Source organism: Mobula hypostoma, chromosome 4 (assembly GCF_963921235.1).
Source record: "Mobula hypostoma chromosome 4, sMobHyp1.1, whole genome shotgun sequence".
NCBI classification, from domain to species: domain Eukaryota; kingdom Metazoa; phylum Chordata; class Chondrichthyes; order Myliobatiformes; family Myliobatidae; genus Mobula; species Mobula hypostoma.
In genome coordinates this window covers 98,753,539-98,773,347 of record NC_086100.1, presented here as the reverse complement: position 1 = coordinate 98,773,347, position 19,809 = coordinate 98,753,539, and the positions used below count along the sequence as shown (strand labels likewise).

General features: G+C 41.4%; 1 protein-coding gene across 2 annotated transcripts in view; it reads left to right on the top strand.

Annotated features, from left to right (window-relative positions):
• Positions 1-19,809, top strand: part of plrg1 (pleiotropic regulator 1) — a 104,534-nt gene that overhangs the window by 31,406 nt on the left and 53,319 nt on the right. For both annotated transcript variants that reach the window (XM_063046251.1, XM_063046252.1), the window contains 3 exons: positions 2,692-2,825; positions 14,227-14,280; positions 14,825-14,918. In XM_063046251.1, coding sequence (XP_062902321.1) covers positions 2,692-2,825; positions 14,227-14,280; positions 14,825-14,918 — 282 coding nt within the window. The remainder of the gene's footprint in view (positions 1-2,691; positions 2,826-14,226; positions 14,281-14,824; positions 14,919-19,809) is intronic.

Here is a 19,809-nt window from a genome sequence, read left to right as displayed (position 1 = left end):
CCTGAGTCAAATTAATTCTGACTGTTGTCTTAGTGGTCTTTTCTCCAAAAATCTTCTTCAGTGCTGATTTTATAGATGTAATGACAAGTTTTGTGCATGCAGTTAATACTAGTTGTCTGTCTTTTATGTCTAGACACATTATATCCAACGCTTCGTAAGTTCCATTTTGTAAGAGGTCGGCACGGACTAGAAGGACCGAGATGGCTTGTTTCCGTGCTTTAATTGTTATATGGTTATATGCGACTGTACTTTTGTTCAAAATCAGTAACATAATCAGCCATATTTTTTAGATTTGTCTCTATAAATTTTCTCAAAGTCTGAATATGCCTCATAAATCTGATCCTATTCTTCTTTCAGGAAAACTGAGTCACATGTATTTATTAGTGTATTCATACCATCATCCTCGTTCAAGTCTTCCACTGAAATTCCCATCGCGGTCTCTCGTTCTTCCTGAAAGTGACAGTGCAACAGCCAAGGCTTGCTTCATCTTCTCCAGTTCTGTAGCATGCATCCATATTCCAGTTTTATTTCTCCAGCTTTCATAAGGCTTGCTTTCATCAAATGCCAGTGGGATCCTATAATTGGAAACCATTCTCTGCCACCACTGTTAATGCCTAAACAACAAGGACAGGTTTTTCTTCTGTTTAAACAGCTTTACTTTCAACATCTACCTTCACTACCTGAGGACCTTTACATCCCACAATTTCACCTTTCACCTCCCATGCGCATGCACATAACAGGGAAAGTATGCATGCATACTAGATACTTACATAGTGCAAATGATCAGAACTCAACAATACCTTTGTGTCTCAGTTTCTTGTATTTTCTCTCCATTTAGAAAGTAGTCAACCCTTTAATTTCTTTTATCAAAGTGCATGACCATACACTTCCCAACACTATTCCATCCCGCCACTTCTTTGCAGGCTCTCCTAATCTGTATAAATGCTACTGTAGCCTCTCCACTTCCTCAAAACTATCTACCCCTCCAGCTATTTTCGCAAGCTTTGCAACAAAGCCATCAATTCCATCATCCAAATCATTGACATAATGTAAAAAGAATCGGTCCCAGCACAGACCCCTATGGAACACCACTAATCACCGGCAGCCAACCAGAAAAGGCACCATTTATTCCCACTCTTTGCCTCCTGCCTATCAGCCACTGCTTTATCCATGCTAGAATCTTCCCTGTAATACTATGGGCTCGTAGCTTGTTAAGCAGCCTCGTGTGACACCTTGTCAAAGGTCTACTGAAAATCGAAGTACACAACATCAACTGATTCTCCATTGTGTATCCTGCTTGTTAATTTTTCAAAGTATTTCAACAAATTTGTCAGGCCAGATTTTCCCTTGAGGAAACCATTGCTGACTATGGCCTATTTTATCATTTGACCTCATCCTTATTTATCAACTTCAACATCTTCCCAGCCACTGAGAATTTCCTTTCTTCTACCTCTCTCATCTTGAGTGGAGTGACGTTTGCAATTTTCCAGTCTTCTGGAACCATTCCAGAATTTAGTCGTTTTTGAAATATCATTACTAATGCCCCCTCAATCTCTTCAGCCACCTCTCTCAGTACCTTGGGGTTTACACCATCTGGTCCAGGTGACTTATCTACCTTCAGACCTTTCAGTTTCCCAAGAACCTTCTCTCTGGTAATGGTAACTTCACACTCCATGACTTCAGAACTTCCAGCATACTGCTTGCGTCTTCCACAGTGAAGACTGATGCAAAATATTTGTTCAGTGCTTTAGTATTTTTAACATTATAACTCAGATACTATAAAAATAATCACAGTTAAATGTGTCATTAATATGTTTTTGGTGTTTAATTTCTTTGTTAAATATAATTGAAATATTTTACATGTGAGTAAAAGGATAATTAAGGAAAAGGAGTTTGAGTAAAAGTCAGTGAAGGGAGTAGGTGGGTTACAGGCAGGAGATGATTAAGGTTCTCTGACAGGGCTAAACTCTTCCCTCTATCTCTGATTGGGAAAAAATTGGAAATTTGGCTTATCACAATTTAAGCGAGAATTCATCGTGTCTCAACAATGACAGTGCGGGCGGTCTTTAAAGTGGAAAAGCTGTTGTATTTGGACATTACTGCTCTCTTGACCTCAGAAGTATGGGTCCAGTAGTACGAACAAGCATCACAAACTGGGGTCTTCCTTGGTAGCAGTGATGACCATGATGACGTCTTTATGCCCGTCACTCTCCGCGGAGCAATGTCGTATCATTTCCTAGCCATTGGATCTCACTGTAGATCTCATCCACCCAGTCTGCCAGAGCTGACTTTGCATGCTAAGGCAGGCATGTCCCTGCTTCACTGGGGTATGAGGTTGCCGGCTACCTTCACCTTGTCCAGCCCACCTGTCGAAGCGGTGTACGGGGGTGTGGTCGTTGTCACATGCAAACAGCTACTTGCAGCTACAGGTGAGAGCTGAGTGTCCAGTGGGGACCAAAGATGAGTGAGCTTCACCAGAGGTGCTACCCCTCCCTGCACACCCCAAAATTCATGTAGGTTAGATGTAAAATGGCATCTGCATTATAGTAAAAGAAAATGGGAATTTCATGACTTATTGTAAATTGCATTCTGTTTATTCAAAGCCATTGCTGATATGCTATTGTATAGGTGCTATGGAGACAGATGAAATTTATATGAATTCACTGTTTTGTTCCTTTTGTAATTGATCAGTTACAAGCTCAAGATGAATGTGAAGTTGCAAACAGAGTACAGTCCTGTGCTTCACATGCCTGTACTTAAAGAAATCAGAGAAAAAAGTTCTCAGTCTGATTCCTATAATCATGGACATTATAGCCTAAATCAAGGTAAGTATTCAAACCAAAAGATAATCTGCATTGTTCCATATACCTCTATTATTTTCTCTGATTTATGTAATTAATTCATACAAGTGTCTTTATCTGTTGAATCTAGATTCTCTTGTGTAATCTCTGGTGATTTTTAAGATTCTATATTATTGATTTCAGAACTTTAATTTTGGCATAATTTGGTAAATATTAAAAGATAGTTGAAAATTAAAATAGAAACCAATATTTAAAATGTTTAGTGATCACACAATAGTTAAAAATACCCCCCGTAAACCACATATGATTAAAGAAACCTCAACATTGTTGTTTCTTCTCCTCAGCCCGCTCCCCCAGTTGTCCTCCGGTACTCAGTGAAATCACTGAGTTGGTGGATTGGATAGATTCCCTTGTGTGAGAATTTCAACAACTTCTTCCATAGCATGTCCAGTGCAGAGCACAATCAAAAGATGACTAATGAAACTTGGCCAATAAGTTTTGGATTTTGTGTTCAAATTGTAGTTCTGAAACTGGCTACACTAGTATGCCAATCATTATGTAACAATAACAGCAATATTTAGTAGATGAATATAAATATGTTGGTTAAAAGTCCTGTTATAACAGTATGCAACAACAGAGTGGGAGTATCAACATATTGTGATAATGTAAAGTGATCTCTTACCGTCTAGGAGAAGTAAATATCACCCTTCCCAGTGATGTTCACAATCTGCAAATATACACTAAACAACATCAGTGACCTATACGGATTAAAGAATATGCATATGAATATCTTGTCAGTGGCAATTCCATAAGGTATAAAAAGACAAACAGCCATTTAACTGAGTAACAAATTATGTATTTAAATGAAATACGGAACAAATTAGAACTCTACTAATACTACTACAATATGATAAAACAGCGAATTAGTTCCCAATGGTTATTGACGGAGCAATTCGCCCAGTGTATGCTGTCATGTTCTTCTGATTAACTGTAAATGAACAAAATCAGTGCAGATATGTGGTGCAGATAATGACTGCCTTCATACAATGCTCCTGATAATTGCATCCTCCTAATGTTCATTTTCATTGCAACATTCAAAATGATTGTAGATACATTCAAAATATACAACTACAACTGCGAGAAGTGCATCCAGCTGCAGCTTCTCACAAACTGCGATGAGGATGTGGAGCTGTCTCTGGCACTGAGTCTGCCTCTATGACTCAGAAGGGAAAGGGGGAAGAAGAGACTTGCTGTGGTGATAGGGGATTCATTAGTTAGGGGAACAAACAGGAGATTCTGTGGGCAAGAACGAGATTCCCAGATGGTATGTTGCCTCCCGGGTGCCTCGGACTGGTATATCTCAGATTGAGTCCTCAGCCTTTTTAAGTGGGAGGGTGAACAACCAGGAGTCGTGATCCATGAAGGTACCAATGACATGGGTAGGATGAGTGATGAGTTTCTGCATAAGGAGTTCATGGAGTTAGGTGCTAAATTATAGGTCCTCCTGGGTTGTGATCTCAGGATTGCTACCTGTGCCTTATGCTAGTGAGGCTAGAACTAGCAACATTATACAGTTTCGTACTTGTCTAATGAGTTGGTGTAAGAGGAAAGGCATAAGATTTTTGGATCATTGGGCTGTCTTCCAGAAAGGTGGGACCTGTACAGAGGGACTGTTTGCACCTGAACTGGAGGGGAACTAATATCCCAGGGGAAGGTTTGTTAAAACTGCACAGTGGGGTTTAAGCTAGAGTTGCAGGGGGATAGGAACAGTTAGTGGAGAGATTGTGGAGGCAGATGCTTGTAAGATCTCAGACAAAGTTAGAGATCAAAAGGTTGAGCATGGTGCGACAAAATCTAAGGGGTGAATATAGGACTGAAGATGCTATATCTGAATGCGCGCAGTATACAGAATAAGGCAGATGAACTTGCAGCACAGTTGCAGATTGGCATGAATGATGTTGTAAGCATCACTGAATCAAGGCTAAGAGATAGCTGGGAACTGAATGTCCAAGGATACATATTGTATCGAAAGGATATGCAGGAAGGCAGAGGGGGTGGCCTTGCTCTGTTAAAAGCCCACTAGAGGATCAGCTATTCTGGATTGGGTGTTGTGCAGTGAACCTGAATTGATTGGAGAGACTAAGGTAAAAGAACCCTTCGGGGCAAATGATCATAATATGATCGAATTCACCCTGAAATTTGAGAAGGAGGAGCTAAAGTCAGATGTACCAGTAGAGGAGCTGGCCAAAATGGATTAGAAAAGAACACTGGCCGAGATGACAGCAGAGCAGCGGTGGTGGAATTTCTGGAAGCAATTCGGAAGGCACAGGATAAATACTTCCCAAAGAGGAAGAAGTATTGTAAAGGAAAGACAATACAATCGTGGCTAACAAGAGAAGTCAAAGCCAACATAAAAGCCAAAGTGAGAGCATATAATAGAGAAAAAATTAGTAGATGGTTAGGGGATTGGAAAGCTTTTAAAAACCAACAAAAGATAACTAAATGAAAGTCATTAAGAAGGTAAAGATGGAATATGAGAGTAAGCTAGCCACTAATACTAAATAGGATACCAAAAGTTTCTTCAGATGCATGAAGTGTGAAAGAAAGGTGAGAGTGGATATTGGACTGCTGGAAAACTATGTTGGAGAGGTAGTAATTGGGACAAGGAAATGGCAGACAAATTGAATAATTTTGCATCAGTCTTCACTGTGGAAGACACTAGTAGTATGGTGGGTGTTCTGGATATCAGGGGCATGAAGTGTGTGAAGTTACAATTACTAGAGAGAAGGTTCTTGGGAAACTTAAAGGTCTGAAGGTAGATAAGTCATCTGGATCAGATGGTGTACACCAGAGTTGTGGAAGTGGTGGATGAAGAGATTATAGAGGCATTAGTTAATAATCTTTCAAGAATCACAAGATTCTGGTGTGGTTTCAGAAGAATGGAAAATGTGAATGTCACTCCACTGTTCAAGAAGAGAGTGAGCAGAAGAAAGGAAGCTACAGACCAGTTACCCTTACTTCAGTGGTTGGGCAGATGTTGGAGTTGATTATTAAGGATGAAGTCTCAGTGTACTTGGAGGCACATGATAAAATATGCCCTGGTCAGCGTGGTCTCTTCAATGGAAAATCTTGCCTGACGAACCTGTTGGAATTCTTTGAAGAAGTAACAAGCAGGATAGACGAAGGAGAATCACTTTTGTGTACTCAGATTTTCAAAAGTCCTTTGACAAGGTGCCACACATGAGGCTGCTTAACAAGCTTTAAGCCCATGGTATTACAGGAAAGATTGTAGCATGGAAAAAGCAGTGGCTGATTGGCAGGAGGCAAAGAAGGAATAAATGGAGCTTTTACTGGTGGCTGCTGGCCTAGTGGTGTTCCACAGGGGTCTGTGTTGAGACCAATTCTTTTTACATTATATGTCAGATTTGGATGACGGAATTAATGGCTTTGTTGCAAAGTTTGCAGACAAAATGAAGATAGGTGAAGGGGCAAGTAGTTTTGAGGAAGTAGTCTACTTAGAAGGACTTAGACAGATTAGGAGAATGGGCAGATGGAATACAGTGTTGGGAAGTGTATGGTCATGCACTTTGGTAGAGGAAATTAAAGAGTTGACTATTTTCTAAATGGACAGAAAATACAAAAAGCTGAGGTGCAAAGGGACTTGGGAGTCCTTGTGCAGAATTCTCTAAAGGTTAATTTGCAGGTTGAGTCTGATGAATAAGACAAATGCAATGTTAGCATTCATTTCAAGACGACTGGAATATAAATGCAAAGCTGTAATGTTGAAACTTTATAAAGCACTGGTGAGGCAGTGCAGGTTTGGGCCCCTTATCTTGGAAAGGATGTGCTGAAACTGGAGTGAGTTCAAAGGAGGTTCACGAATGATTCCAGGATAGAATGGCTTGTCATATGAAGTGCGTTTGATGGCTCTGGGCCTGTATTCACTAGAATTCAGAAGAATGAGAGGTGACCTCATTGAGACCTATCAAATGGTGAAAGGCCTTGATAGAGTGGATGTTACCTATGGTGGGAGAGTCTTAAGACCAGAGGACACATCCTCAGTTTAGAGGGACATGCTTTTAGAATGAAGATGAGGAGGAATTTCTTTAGCCAGAGAGTGGTGAATCTGTGGAATTCTTTGCCACAGACAGCTGTGGAGGCCAAGTCTTTATGTGTATATTTAAGGCAGAGGTTGATAGATTCTTTAATGTTCAGGGCATGGAGGGATACAAGGAGAAGGCAGGAGTTTGAGGCTAAGAGGAAAATTGGATCAACCATGATGACCAGATTCGATCTGATTGTCATGGCTGATGATCAGATCAAATCATCATCTGATCATTAGATTTTGCACCCAAGTCTTATGCTCTAAATTCTTTATAGTTCCTAACTTGTTGAAGTAGTGAAGTTATTTCATTTTTGTACCTGACCATTTCTGGCATCTCCAAGCCTGAATGCTTGAAACCACAGTGAATAAAACAGTTCTGAATTGTCTTCCTGCTTATTTCTCACCAACTATCAGTGAAAAAAATCACTGCTTTTTGGACACCTTGACCTCAATGCCTTTTTGTACAATTGGATCATCAATTCTTCTCACTTGCAGAGTCCAGTCAGTTCAGATTGGCAACAGCACCCTCTCCACAATTACCATCAGCGCAGTTGCACCTCCAGGCTGTGTGCTTAGTTCTCTGCTCTACTCGCTTTACACTTACGATTCTATGGCTTACTGCAACAATAATGTCATATTCAAGTTTGCGGACGACACCACTGTCATGGGCCGAATCAAAAGTGACGAACAGCTGAAAGAAAGAACATAGAACATAGAATAAAACAGCACATTACAGGCCCTTCGGCCCACAATGTTATGCCGACCCTCAAACCCTGCCTCCCATATAACCCCCCACCTTAAATTACTCCATATCCCTGTCTTGTAGTCTCCTAAGCTTCACTAGTGTATCTGCCTCCACCACTGACTCGGGCAGTGCATTCCACGCACCAACCACTCTCTGAGTAAAAAACCTTCCTCTAATATCCCCCTTGAGCTTCCCAGCTCTTACCTTAAAGCCATGTCCTCCTGTATTGAGCAGTGGTGCCCTGGGGAAGAGGTGCTGGCTATCCACTCTATTTATTCCTCTTAATATCTTGTACACCTCTGTCATGTCTCCTCTCATCCTCCTTCTCTCCAAGGAGTAATGCCCTAGCTCCCTTAATCTCTGATCATAATCCATACTCTCTAAACCAGGCTGGTCCTGGTAAATCTCCTCTGTACCCTTTCCAATGCTTCCACATCCTTCCTATAGTGAGGCGACCAGAACTGGACACAGTACTCCAAGTGTGGCCTAACCAGAGTTTTGTAGAGCTGCATCATTACATTGCGACTCTTAAACATTATCCCTCGACTTATGAAAGCTGACACCCCATAAGCTTTCTTAACTACCCTATCTACCTGTGAGGCAACTTTCAGGGATCTGTGGACATGTACCCCGAGATCCCTCTGCTCCTCCACGCTACCAAGTATCCTGCCATTTACTTCGTACTCTGCCTTGGAGTTTGTCCTTACAAAGTGTACCACCTCACACTTCTCCGGGTTGAACTCCATCTGCCACTTCTGCATCCTATCAGTGACTCTCTGACAATCCTGTACACTATCTACAACACCACCAATCTTTGTGTCGTCTGCAAACTTGCTAACCCACCTTTCTACTCCCACATCCAGGTCGTTAATAAAAATCACGAAAAGTAGAGGTCCCAGAACAGATCAGTGTGGGACACCACTAGTCACAACCCTCCAATCTGAATGTTTTCCCTCCACCACGACCCTCTGCCTTCTGTAGGCAAGCCAATTCTGAATCCACCTGACCAAACTTCCCTGGATCCCATGCCTTCTGACTTTCTGAATAAGCCTACCGTGTGGAACTTTGTCAAATGCCTTACTAAAATCCATGTAGATCACATCCACTGCACTACCCTCATCTATATGCCTGGTCACCTCCTCAAAGAACTCTATATCAGGCTTGTTAGACACGATCTGCCCTTCACAAAGCCATGCTGACCGTCCCTGATCAGACCATGATTCTCTAAATGCCCATGGATCCTATCTCTAAGAATCTTTTCCAACAGCTTTCCCACCACAGAAGTAAGGCTCACTGGTCTATAATTACCCGGACTATCCCTGCTACCGTTTTTGAACAAGGGGACAACATTCGCCTCTCTCCAATCCTCTGCTACCATTCCCGTGGACAACGAGGACATAAAGATCCTAGCCAGAGGCTCAGCCCGGGGACTTATCCGTCCTAATGTATTTTAACAACTCCAACACCTCCTCTCCCTTAATATCAACATGCTCCAGAACATCAACCTCACTCATATTGTCCTCACCGTCATCAAGTTCTCTCTCACTGGTGAATACCGAAGAGAAGTATTCATTGAGGACCTCGCTCACTTCCACAGCCTCCAGGCACATCTTCCCACCTTTATCTCTAATCGGTCCTACCTTCACTCCTGTCATCCTTTTGTTCTTCACATAATTGAAGAATGCCTTGGGGTTTTCCTTTACCCTACTCGCCCAAGGCCTTCTCATGCCCACTTCTTGCTCTTATCAGCCGCTTCTTAAGCTCCTTTTTTGCTTCCCTATATTCCTCAATAGACCTATCTGATCCTTGCTTCCTAAGCCTCATGTATGTTGCCTTCTTCCACCTGACTAGATTTTCCACCTCACTTGTCACCCATGGTTCCTTCACCCTACCATTCTTTATCTTCCTCACCGGGACAAATTTATCCCTAACATCCTGCAAGAAATATCTAAACATTGACCACATGTCCATAGTACATTTCCCTGCAAAAATATCATCCCAAATCACACCCGCAAGTTCTAGCCTTATAGCCTCATAATTTGCCCTTCCCCAATTAAAAATTTTCCTGTCCTCTCTGAATCTATCCTTTTCCATGATAATGCTAAAGGCCAGGGAACAGTGGTCACTGTCCCCCAGATGCTCACCCACTGACCCGGTTCGTTACCTAATACAAGATCTAGTATGGCATTCCCCCTAGTCGGCCTGTCAACATACTGTGACAGGACTCCGTCCTGTACACACTCAACAAACTCTGCCCCGTCTAAACCCTTGGAACTAATCAGGTGCCAATCAATATTAGGGAAGTTAAAGTCACCCATGATAACAACCCTGTTATTTTTGCACCTTTCCAAAATCTGCCTCCCAATCTGCTCCTCTGTATCTCTGCTGCTACCGGGGGCTTATAGAATACTCCCAATAGCGTGACTGCTCCCTTCCTGTTCCTGACTTCCACCCATAGTGACTCAGAAGAGGATTCTGCTACATTATCCACCCTTTCTGTAGCTGTAATAGTATCCCTGACCAGTAATGCCACCCCTCCTCCCCTTTCTCCCCCCTCTCTATCCCTTTTAAAGCACTGAAATCCAGGAATATTGAGAATCCATTCCTGCCCTGGTGCCAGCCAAGTCTCTGTAATGGCCACTACATCATAATTCCGTGTATATATCCAAGCTCTCAGTTCATCACCTTCGTTCCTAATGCTTCTTGCATTGAGGTACACACACTTTCGCCCTTCTGCCTTACTACCTTTACACCATTTATTCTGCTTCTCTTTCCTCAAAGCCTCTCTATATGTTAGATCTGGCTTTACTCCATACACTTCTTTCACTGCTCTAAAAGGAGAAATCTGGCTGAGTGGTGCCATAACAACAACCTCTTACTCAATGTCAGCAAGACCAAGGGCTTCATGAGGAGGGAACAGGGGTCCATGAACCAGTTGTCATTGGAGGATCAGGTCAGCAACTTTAAGCTCTTTGGTGTTATTATTTTGAGGACCTGTTTTCAGCTCAGCACGTAAGTGCAATTACAAAGGAAGCAAAGCAATGCCTTTGTGAAGATTTGACTTGACATCTAAAACTTGGACAAACTTCTATAGATGCGTAGTGTAACTTATATTGACGGCTGCATCACAGTTTGATATGGAAATACAAATAAAGAGAAAATCCTACAAAAAAATAGTGGATGTGGCCCAATCCTACACAGATAAAGCCCTCTTCACCATTGAGCACATCTACACGGAGTGTTGTTGCAGGAAAGCAGCATCCATCATCAGGGACATCATCAGGGACCCCCCCCCCCCCCACCCAGGTCTTGCTCTCTTCTCACTGATGCCATCAAAAAGTTGTGTTGGAGCCTCAGGACTCTCACCACCAGGTTCAGGAACAGTTATTACCCCTCAACCCTCAGGCCCTTGACCCAAAGGGATCAACTTTACCTGCTCCATCATTGAAAGATTCCTACAACCCATGGACTCACTTTCAAGGACTCTTCATCTCATGTTCTCGTATTTATGCTTATTTATTTTTTATTATTATTATTTCTTTCTTTTTGTATTTGCTCAGTTTGTTGTCTTCCGTGTTGGTGCAGTCTTCCATTGGTTCTATTATGGTTATTTTGCCACTGTATTGTGATTGCCCGCAAGAAAATGAAAGTCATGGTTGTATCAGGTGATATATATGTACTTTGATAATAAATATTTACTTTGAGCTTTGAACAAACGTACACAACTGACACTATTTAAAAACTGTTTGCTCTAAGCAGGGTTTAATGTCTAACGGCCACACAAGTGCACGTGACTGATGCTCGTTAGAACTTGTTTGGCAACAGTATCCTGTCCCAGTTAATGCTCAAATAAATAAAGGAAATCCCGGCTATTTTCTCATTTGGATTTTGTTCTTTAAGAGTTGTCCCAAATAAGCAGCTGTCCCCGTTAACTGATGCCCAAATTAACTGGAATCCACTGTATCTTATATTTCTGCTTGTCCTTTCAGGAGTGTTAATTTATAAATTTCTGATTTTACTGGAGGAACTCTGCTAATATTACAAAATGCCACAGATTCTGGTTTACACTGAACTGAGTTCAATCAAATCTTGGAACTAAATCTACAAATAGCTGCTACTGTATTCTTACTTCAATACATGTATTCCTTTTTCACTATGCCTCATGATGTTGCCAGCATTCTCTGCTGAGTTCTTCATTGGACCAGAGAGAAATTCCCTGGTATGATTGTTATGACTGGTATGAGTGCCTCCCGTCCCAGAATTGCCCCAGTACCCCTAAAAATCTGAAGTTCTCACTCATGTACTATGCCAAGCTTCCTATTTACAGTAGCAAGAGTTTGTGAACTATTTGCAATTACCTGGTTTTCTGCATTAATTACTCGTAAAATGTGATTGATCTTCATCTAAGTCACAATAGTAGAGAAACACTATCTGCTTAAACTAATAACATAAACAATTGTACTTCTCATCAACACTGAGTACATAGTCATAGTCATACTTTATTGATCCCGGGGGAAATTGGTTTTCGTTACAGTTGCACCATAATAATAAATAGTAATAGAACCATAAATAGTTAAATAGTAATATGTAAATTATGCCAGTAAATTATGGAATGTCCAGGACCAGCCTATCGGCTCAGGGTGTCTGACCCTCCAAGGGAGGAGTTGTGAAGTTTGATGGCCACAGGCAAGAATGACTTCCTATGACGCTCTGTGCTGCATCTCGGAGGAATGAGTCTCTGGCTGAATGTACTCCTGTGCCCACCCAGTACATTATGTAGTGGATGGGAGATATTGACCAAGATGGCATGCAACTTAGACAGCATCCACTTTTCAGACACCACCGTCGGAGAGTCCAGTTCCATCCCCACAACATCACTGGCCTTACGAATGAGTTTGTTGATTCTGTTGGTGTCTGCTACCCTCAGCCTGCTGCCCCAGCACACAACAGCAAACATGATAGCACTGGCTACCACAGACTCGTAGAACATCCTCAGCATTGTCCGGCAGATGTTAAAGGACCTCAGTCTCCTCAGGAAATAGAGACGGCTCTGACCCTTCTTGTAGACAGCCTCAGTGTTCTTAGACCAGTCCAGATTATTGTCAATTCGTATCCCCAAGTATTTGTAATCTTCCACCATGTCCACACTGACCCCCTGGATGGAAACAGGGGCCACCGGTACCTTAGCTCTCTTCAGGTCTACCACCAGCTCCTTAGTCTTTTTCACATTAAGCTGCAGATAATTCTGCTCACACCATGTGACAAAGTTTCCTACTGTAGCCCTGTACTCAACCTCATCTCCCTTGCTGATGCATCCAACTATGGCAAAGTCATCCGAAAACTTCTGAAGATGACAAGACTCTGTGCAGTAGTTAAAGTCCGAGGTGTAAATGGTGAAGAAGAAGGGAGACAAGACAGTCCCCTGTGGAGCCCCAGTGCTGCTGATCACTCTGTCGGACACACAGTGTTGCAAGCACACGTACTGTGGTCTGCCAGTCAGGTAATCAAGAATCCATGATACCAGGGAAGCATCCACCTGCATCGCTGTCAGCTTCTCCCCCAGCAGAGCAGGGCGGATGGTGTTGAACACACTGGAGAAGTCAAAAAACATGACCCTCATTTAAACATCATTTAAACATTGCAGTCTAGGTTCATAAAAGTATGTGAACCTCAGGGGAAATGCCTTCTACAAAAACTATTTGGAGTCTGGTGTTCCAATCTTCTCAAGAAAGATATGTTTATGTGCACCATGCCTCGATCAAAACAACTTTCAGAGGACCTTAGAAGAAGAATTATAGAGATGCATTAAGCTGGATAAGGCTATAAAAGCATTTCTCAAGACCTGAGTCCGCAATAAGAGAAACTGTCTCCAGATGGAGGAAATTCAGTACTGTTGCTAATCTCCCTCTGAGTGGCTGTCCTGCAAAAGTCACGGCAAGAGCACAATGTGCAATGCTGGAGAAGGTGAAAAGGGTAACAGCAAAACACAGGGAAATCTTGGGAACTTGCTAAAGTCTCTGTTCATGTGTCCACTATAAGAAAAACATTGAACAAGAATGGTGTTCATGGAAGGACACCAGAGAGGAAACCACTGCTCTCCAAAAAAAAACATTGCTGCACGTCTCAAGTTTGCACAAGACAACCTGGATGCAAAAGGAACTCGTGCTTTCCCTGCGTATATGATGAATAAACTCTTCTCAGGCTTCAAGCTTGGTACAAGTATTGATTATAACCAATGTTTTGATAACAGACTCTACCATCTTCAGGGATGATGCCTGGGCAAGTGTAGTCTGGTGATATTTATACCCCTGTATTCCAGACTGGACTTGCCGAGGCATCATCCCTGAAAACCATAATAAGGATAGCATAAGTGACTGGTTTTAGCAAATGCCATTTTTTCAAATAAGTTTTTTTAATGTTTGCAACTTTATTTTACATTTGAAAGACAATTTTGTAAGCAAACATTCAATGTTATTTGTGTACTTTTATTTGAATGCTGGTTATTACAATTGTATTGTAAAATTTATTTCAGTATCTAACTTAAAACCTTATATTTTGTTTCTATTCTGTTATAGATCAAGAACCTGAATATGTTATAACTGGTACTCATCCATACCCATCAGGTCCAGGTTAGCAGGGTTCTTTGGTGGGGGGGGGGGGGCGTGGTATTTTGAACTGTGGAATTGGGATTAACTTGCACTCTGCAAATGTTTACTTATTTTCCACTTGCAAGTTAAATTGCCGTATCGGCCCTCCCTGGCTTATAAATAAATGCACAGCTTATGGGCATCTCATCCACACCAACAAACAGTTTGGGAGATGCTCCAGGGAGCATGGAGTTGAGTTCATTTGGACTCTTGAGAAACACAAAACCTTTCTGTGCCTTTTCTTCTTACCCCTGTGCCTCAAAAATTGGAGCTTATTCAAAGTAAACAAAATGGGAGTGCTGAGCAGACTCACTGAGTCAATGAACCCAGCTGGTAGCCAATCTTCCTGTAGCCGTCACTCTCTTGAATGGAACCCTGTTTTAACCTGTGGACTGCTTAGCAAAGCAAGTCGGAATTTTTTAATATAAAACTTTAGAGTTATGAACAATGCATTATTTCAGAGTAATACTGAACCTGAGCATCTCCTGGCTTAATATAAACTATTTATTGCCTTTCTAAATTGTAGGAGTAGCATTGACAGGTGATACACAGCTGCAAAAAATACCCAGTGAAGCAAGCACTCATGCATTGGCTATGGCAATTCCATCTTCAAAATCCAGGTAAGCTCTTTAAGGAACCTCAGAACTAAATTTTTACACTTTGGAACTAGTGACCATTCTATTAATTTTCGTAGGTGGCACGGTAGCGTAGCAATTATTACGATGCTTTATCACATTGGTTTATCACATGAGGGTTTGATTCCTGCCACTGTCATTGTCTGTAACAAGTTTGTAGGTACTCCCCGTGACTATGTGAGTTTTCTCCAGGTCCTCTGGTTTCATCCCACATTCCAAAGATGTACGGTTAGGTTTAGGGTTCAGAGTTGTGAGCATGCTATGTTGGCACAGGAAGTGTGGCGACACTTGTGGGCTGCCTGGCACAATCCTCAATGATTTGATGCAAATGACACATTTCACTGGGGAAGCTAGTGCCCATGGTGGAGCTGGCTTGAGTTTTCAAGTTTCTGCAACTTTTTCTTATTCTTTGCAGTTCCATACCAGACAATGATACAGCCCATTCGAATGCTCTCCACAGTACATCTGTAGAAATTTGCGAGTGTTTTTGGTGACTTACCAAATTTCCTCAAACTTCTAATGAAATATAGCTGCTGTAATCCCTCCTTTGTAATTGCATCAATATGTTGGGCTCAGGACACCTAGCAACTTGAAACTACTACCTCGATGAAGACTGGTGTGTGTTCCCTCAACTTCCCCTTTCTGAGTCTGCAGAATGTCTGCAATCAATTCCTTGGTCTTACTGACATTGAGTGCAAGGTTGTTGTTGCAACACCACTCAACCAGCTGATCTATCTCACTCCTGTAGCCTCTGCATTACCATCTAAAATTCTGCCAACAATAGTCTTGTCATCGGCAACTTATGGATGGCCTTTGAGCTGTGCCTAGTCACACAGTCGTGGGTGTAGAGAGAGTAGAACAGTGGACTAAGCCCACTTTCAGGTGGGCTGGTGTTGATTGTTAGGAGGAGATGTTATTTCCAGTCCACACTGACTGTGGTTTCCCAATGAGGAAGTCAAAGATACAGTTGCAGAGGAAGGTGTAGAGACCAAGGTTTTGAAGCTCATTGATTAGTACTGAGGGTATGATGGTGTTGAACGTTGAGCTGTAATCAATAAACAGAAGCCTGACACAGATATTACTGTTATCCAGGTGATCCAGCCTGAGTGGAGAACCAGTGAGATTGCGTCTGCTGTAGACCAATTGTGGCAGTGGGTCCAGGTCGTTGCTTAGGCAGAAGTTCATTCTGGTTGTGACCAACCTTTCAAACACTTCATCACAGTAGATGCAAGTGCAACTGGGCTATAGTCGTTGAGGCAGCTCACCCTGCACTTCTTGGGCACTGGTATGATTGTTGCCCTTTAGAACCAGGCAGGAGCAGCAGCAAGAGTTTGAAGATGTCTTTGAACACTCCCACCAGTTGATTGGCACAAGTTTTCAGTGCCCTACCAGGTACATCAGCCTTTCCCAACCTTTTTGCCCTGGGGGAACCTTGAAGTAATTTTTAAGTCTCAGGGAACTCCTGCATAACAGTTACTATATCTAGAGCTAGTGGTATGTTAGCATGATCAGTAAGTTGTAGATAAATAACAATCTAAAAATAATTTTTTTGGAGTAGAAATTTTTTTTCTGCTCTTTTGAGTAGAGAATACATTTTTAGCCAATCTTTCTTGAAATAAAACAGTTAAGTTTCGCTTGCCTTTCTTGAAATTACTTTCTTTCTCTTTGATAAATTTCAAAAATTCTTCAGGCAAACATAATAAATTTCTCAATTCTGGATCGAACTTAAGATAAGCATGGATTTTGCCTTCAACTGAAATGAGATAATTTCTATCCTTGCTCTTGATGCTTGTTAAACAAGAAAAAGCTTACTCACATATTTAAGAAGTTGAAAACTGCAGCAAACATTGCTTTCCTATGTATGGCAGGATACTGTTCTTTCATGGAAATCCTGAACTTGTTCAAGGACAGGTCAGTAAATCTCATCTTGACACTCACAACATGCTGGAGGAACTCAGCAGGTCAGGCAGCATCCCTGGAAAAGATCGGTCGATGTTTCGGGCCGGAACCCTTCGTCAGGGTTCCGGCGCGAAACGTCGACCGATCTTTTCCACGGATGCTGCCCGACCTGCTGAGTTCCTCCAGCGTGTTGTGAGTGTTGCCTTGACCCCAGCATCTGCAGATTATTTTGTGTTTACAAATCTCATCTTGAATGCATGATTGGAGTGCTGCTCACAAAGTCGTTCCTCTTCTCTCAAAGTCAGTTCTCAGGCTGAGCAGAAGATTCAGAGAAAAGGTCCATTATCCAGTCATACACTTGTCTTGAAAGAGAAAAAAAAATACTGTTCAATCTTGATCTGCAGTTCTTCCAGGTGATTTTCAATAAGACTCGAGACTTTTTGATACCCTTCCTCACTCTCAAAGTCAAGAAGCCATGGAAACATTTCAAGATTTCCTTTTGCAGCATTATTTTTCCAAAGAATCCAAGAACTTGAAGTCAAAACATTTTCTCCAGGGCCTTGCAGAGACTTGTTCAACTGGTTCGTATGATGAAAAACCTCTATTAAGTAGGCTAGTTTCTGCAACCATTCTTCATCTTCAGCAAAATCTGGCATACTATTTTCTTGAAAGTACTCCTACAATTCACCTTTCAGCTCAGACACCCTGTTGAGAACTCTTCCTCTGCTAAGCCACTGGATTTCTGTATGTAGCAGGAGATTGGTGTGTTCTTTGTCTCGGTTTTCACTCAGTTTTTTTAAATATTCTTGCGTGAACTAGTCTTAAAGCTACTAAATAACTTGCTTACTAAATATTTTTACTGACTGTGGCTTTATTCTCAAAAGCTTTAATCTGTTTGTTTTGAGATTCCAATAGTCATTTAAAATAATCAGCACTTTTACATGTCATATGGCTGTAATCTGTAGTTAAGTGTCTTTTCAATTTTGCTGGAACCATTGCTACATCTGTAAGTTGTTTGCCACAGACTAGGCACAATGGAATAGGACAACTTGACCACCAGTCCATGTAAAACCCATTGATAAGTAGCTTAAAGTTATAAAGATATGGCAGCGGTCCCCAACCACCGGGCCGCAAAGCATGCGCTACCGTGCCGCGAGGAAACAATATGATATGGCGATATGAGTCAGCTGCACCTTTCCTCATTCCCTGTCACGCCCACTATTGAGCTTGAATGCACACGAGGTCATTACGCACGCATCATCCATGTCAGCGCGTGAAGGAGATCAACTTCCTCGGGGTTGCAAATGACAGCGGGCTGAAAAGTATGTTTGATATAACATCTCTGCTGGCATTCTGGATCAAAGTCAAGGCTAATATCCTGAGATAGACACGAAAGCACTGAAAACGTTGCTTCCATTTCCAATATATCTCTGCAATGAATGCAACGAAAACTAAATTGCAGAATAGACTGGACATAAGGACCCCCCTTTGAGTATCGCTGTCTCCCATCACCCTTCAATAGGACCGTCTTGTTGCAGGAAAACAAGTATTCAGCCCAGGACTCCCACTGATTCAGCAATATTGGTGTGTTGCAATGATTTTATATGTTCATACGGGAAAAATATGCGCTATGTGTTTAATATCCAAACGTTACTTAAAATGTTATGATGCTATTGACTTACTTATATAACCATATAACAATTACAGCATGGAAACAGGCGATCTCGCCCCTTCTAGTCCATGCCGAGCGCTACTCTCACCTAGTACCACTGACCTGCACTCAGCCCATAACCCTCCATTCGTTTCCTGTCCATATACCTGTCCAATTTTTCTTTAAATGATAATATCGAACCTGTCTAAACCACTTCTACTGGAAGTTCGTTCAACACTTACTTCAAGCTCCCCTGTCCTCCCCTGGTAATTGACTATCGCTATATTCATGCGAGGAAAATATGCGCTGTGTGTTTAATATTAAATTTGTTAGATAAATCATTTTAGAAACAAAATTGAGTGTATTAGCCACTTATCACCTATATTCCGGTTGTGATTAACCCCGCCCCCCCCGAACAGAATCGCCAAAAACGATTTGCAGAAAAAAAATCGGTTGGTACACGCGTGTGCACTGGTGCCCGCACAAGGCTTCATGGTCATTGTAGTCTTTCTCTGGGTAAACACAACATATTTATAGTCTTTCTTTCTTTTTAAATCTTTTTATTAAGTAAGTATACAAAAAGGTAAGCCATATAGACACTAATACATTGTTAGAATATAATAAAATTACAGAAGATATTAATACAAAAAAAAACTACAAACAATGTAATTTAAACATAATATACCAAGGTAACATAATAGTATACAAATTTTTATATATATATCAATAGAGAAAAAGAAAAAAAAAACCCCCAAAAAAAACCCACCATGCAACTAACTAAAAGCAACGCAAAGCAATGGGCTAACTTGAAACCAAACAGAGTTAAACTTAAAATCACGTCCTCAATCCTGGCCTCCATTAAAAACAGTGAAAAAAACAAGAAGGGTATATATTACATTAAATGAAAATATTGAATAAAAGATCTCCAAGTCTGTTCAAATTTAAAAGAGGAGTCATAAAGATTGCTTCTAATTTTCTCCAAGTTCAAGCATAATATCGTCTGAGAAAACCAAAAAAAGGTAGTTGGAGCATTAAGCTCTTTCCAATGTTGTAAGATACATCTTTTCGCCATTAAAGTAAGAAATGCAATCATTCTACGGGCTGAAGGGGAGAGATTACTGGAAATTTTAGGTAGTCCAAAGATAGCAGTAATAGGGTGAGGAGAGATATCTATATTCAATACCTTGGAGATAATATTAAAAATGTCTCCCAAAAAGTTTCCAAAGTAGGGCAAGACCAAAACATATGAGTTAAAGAGGCTATCTGCCCCGGACATCTATCACAAAAAGGATTAATATGAGAATAAAAGCGCGCTAACTTATCTTT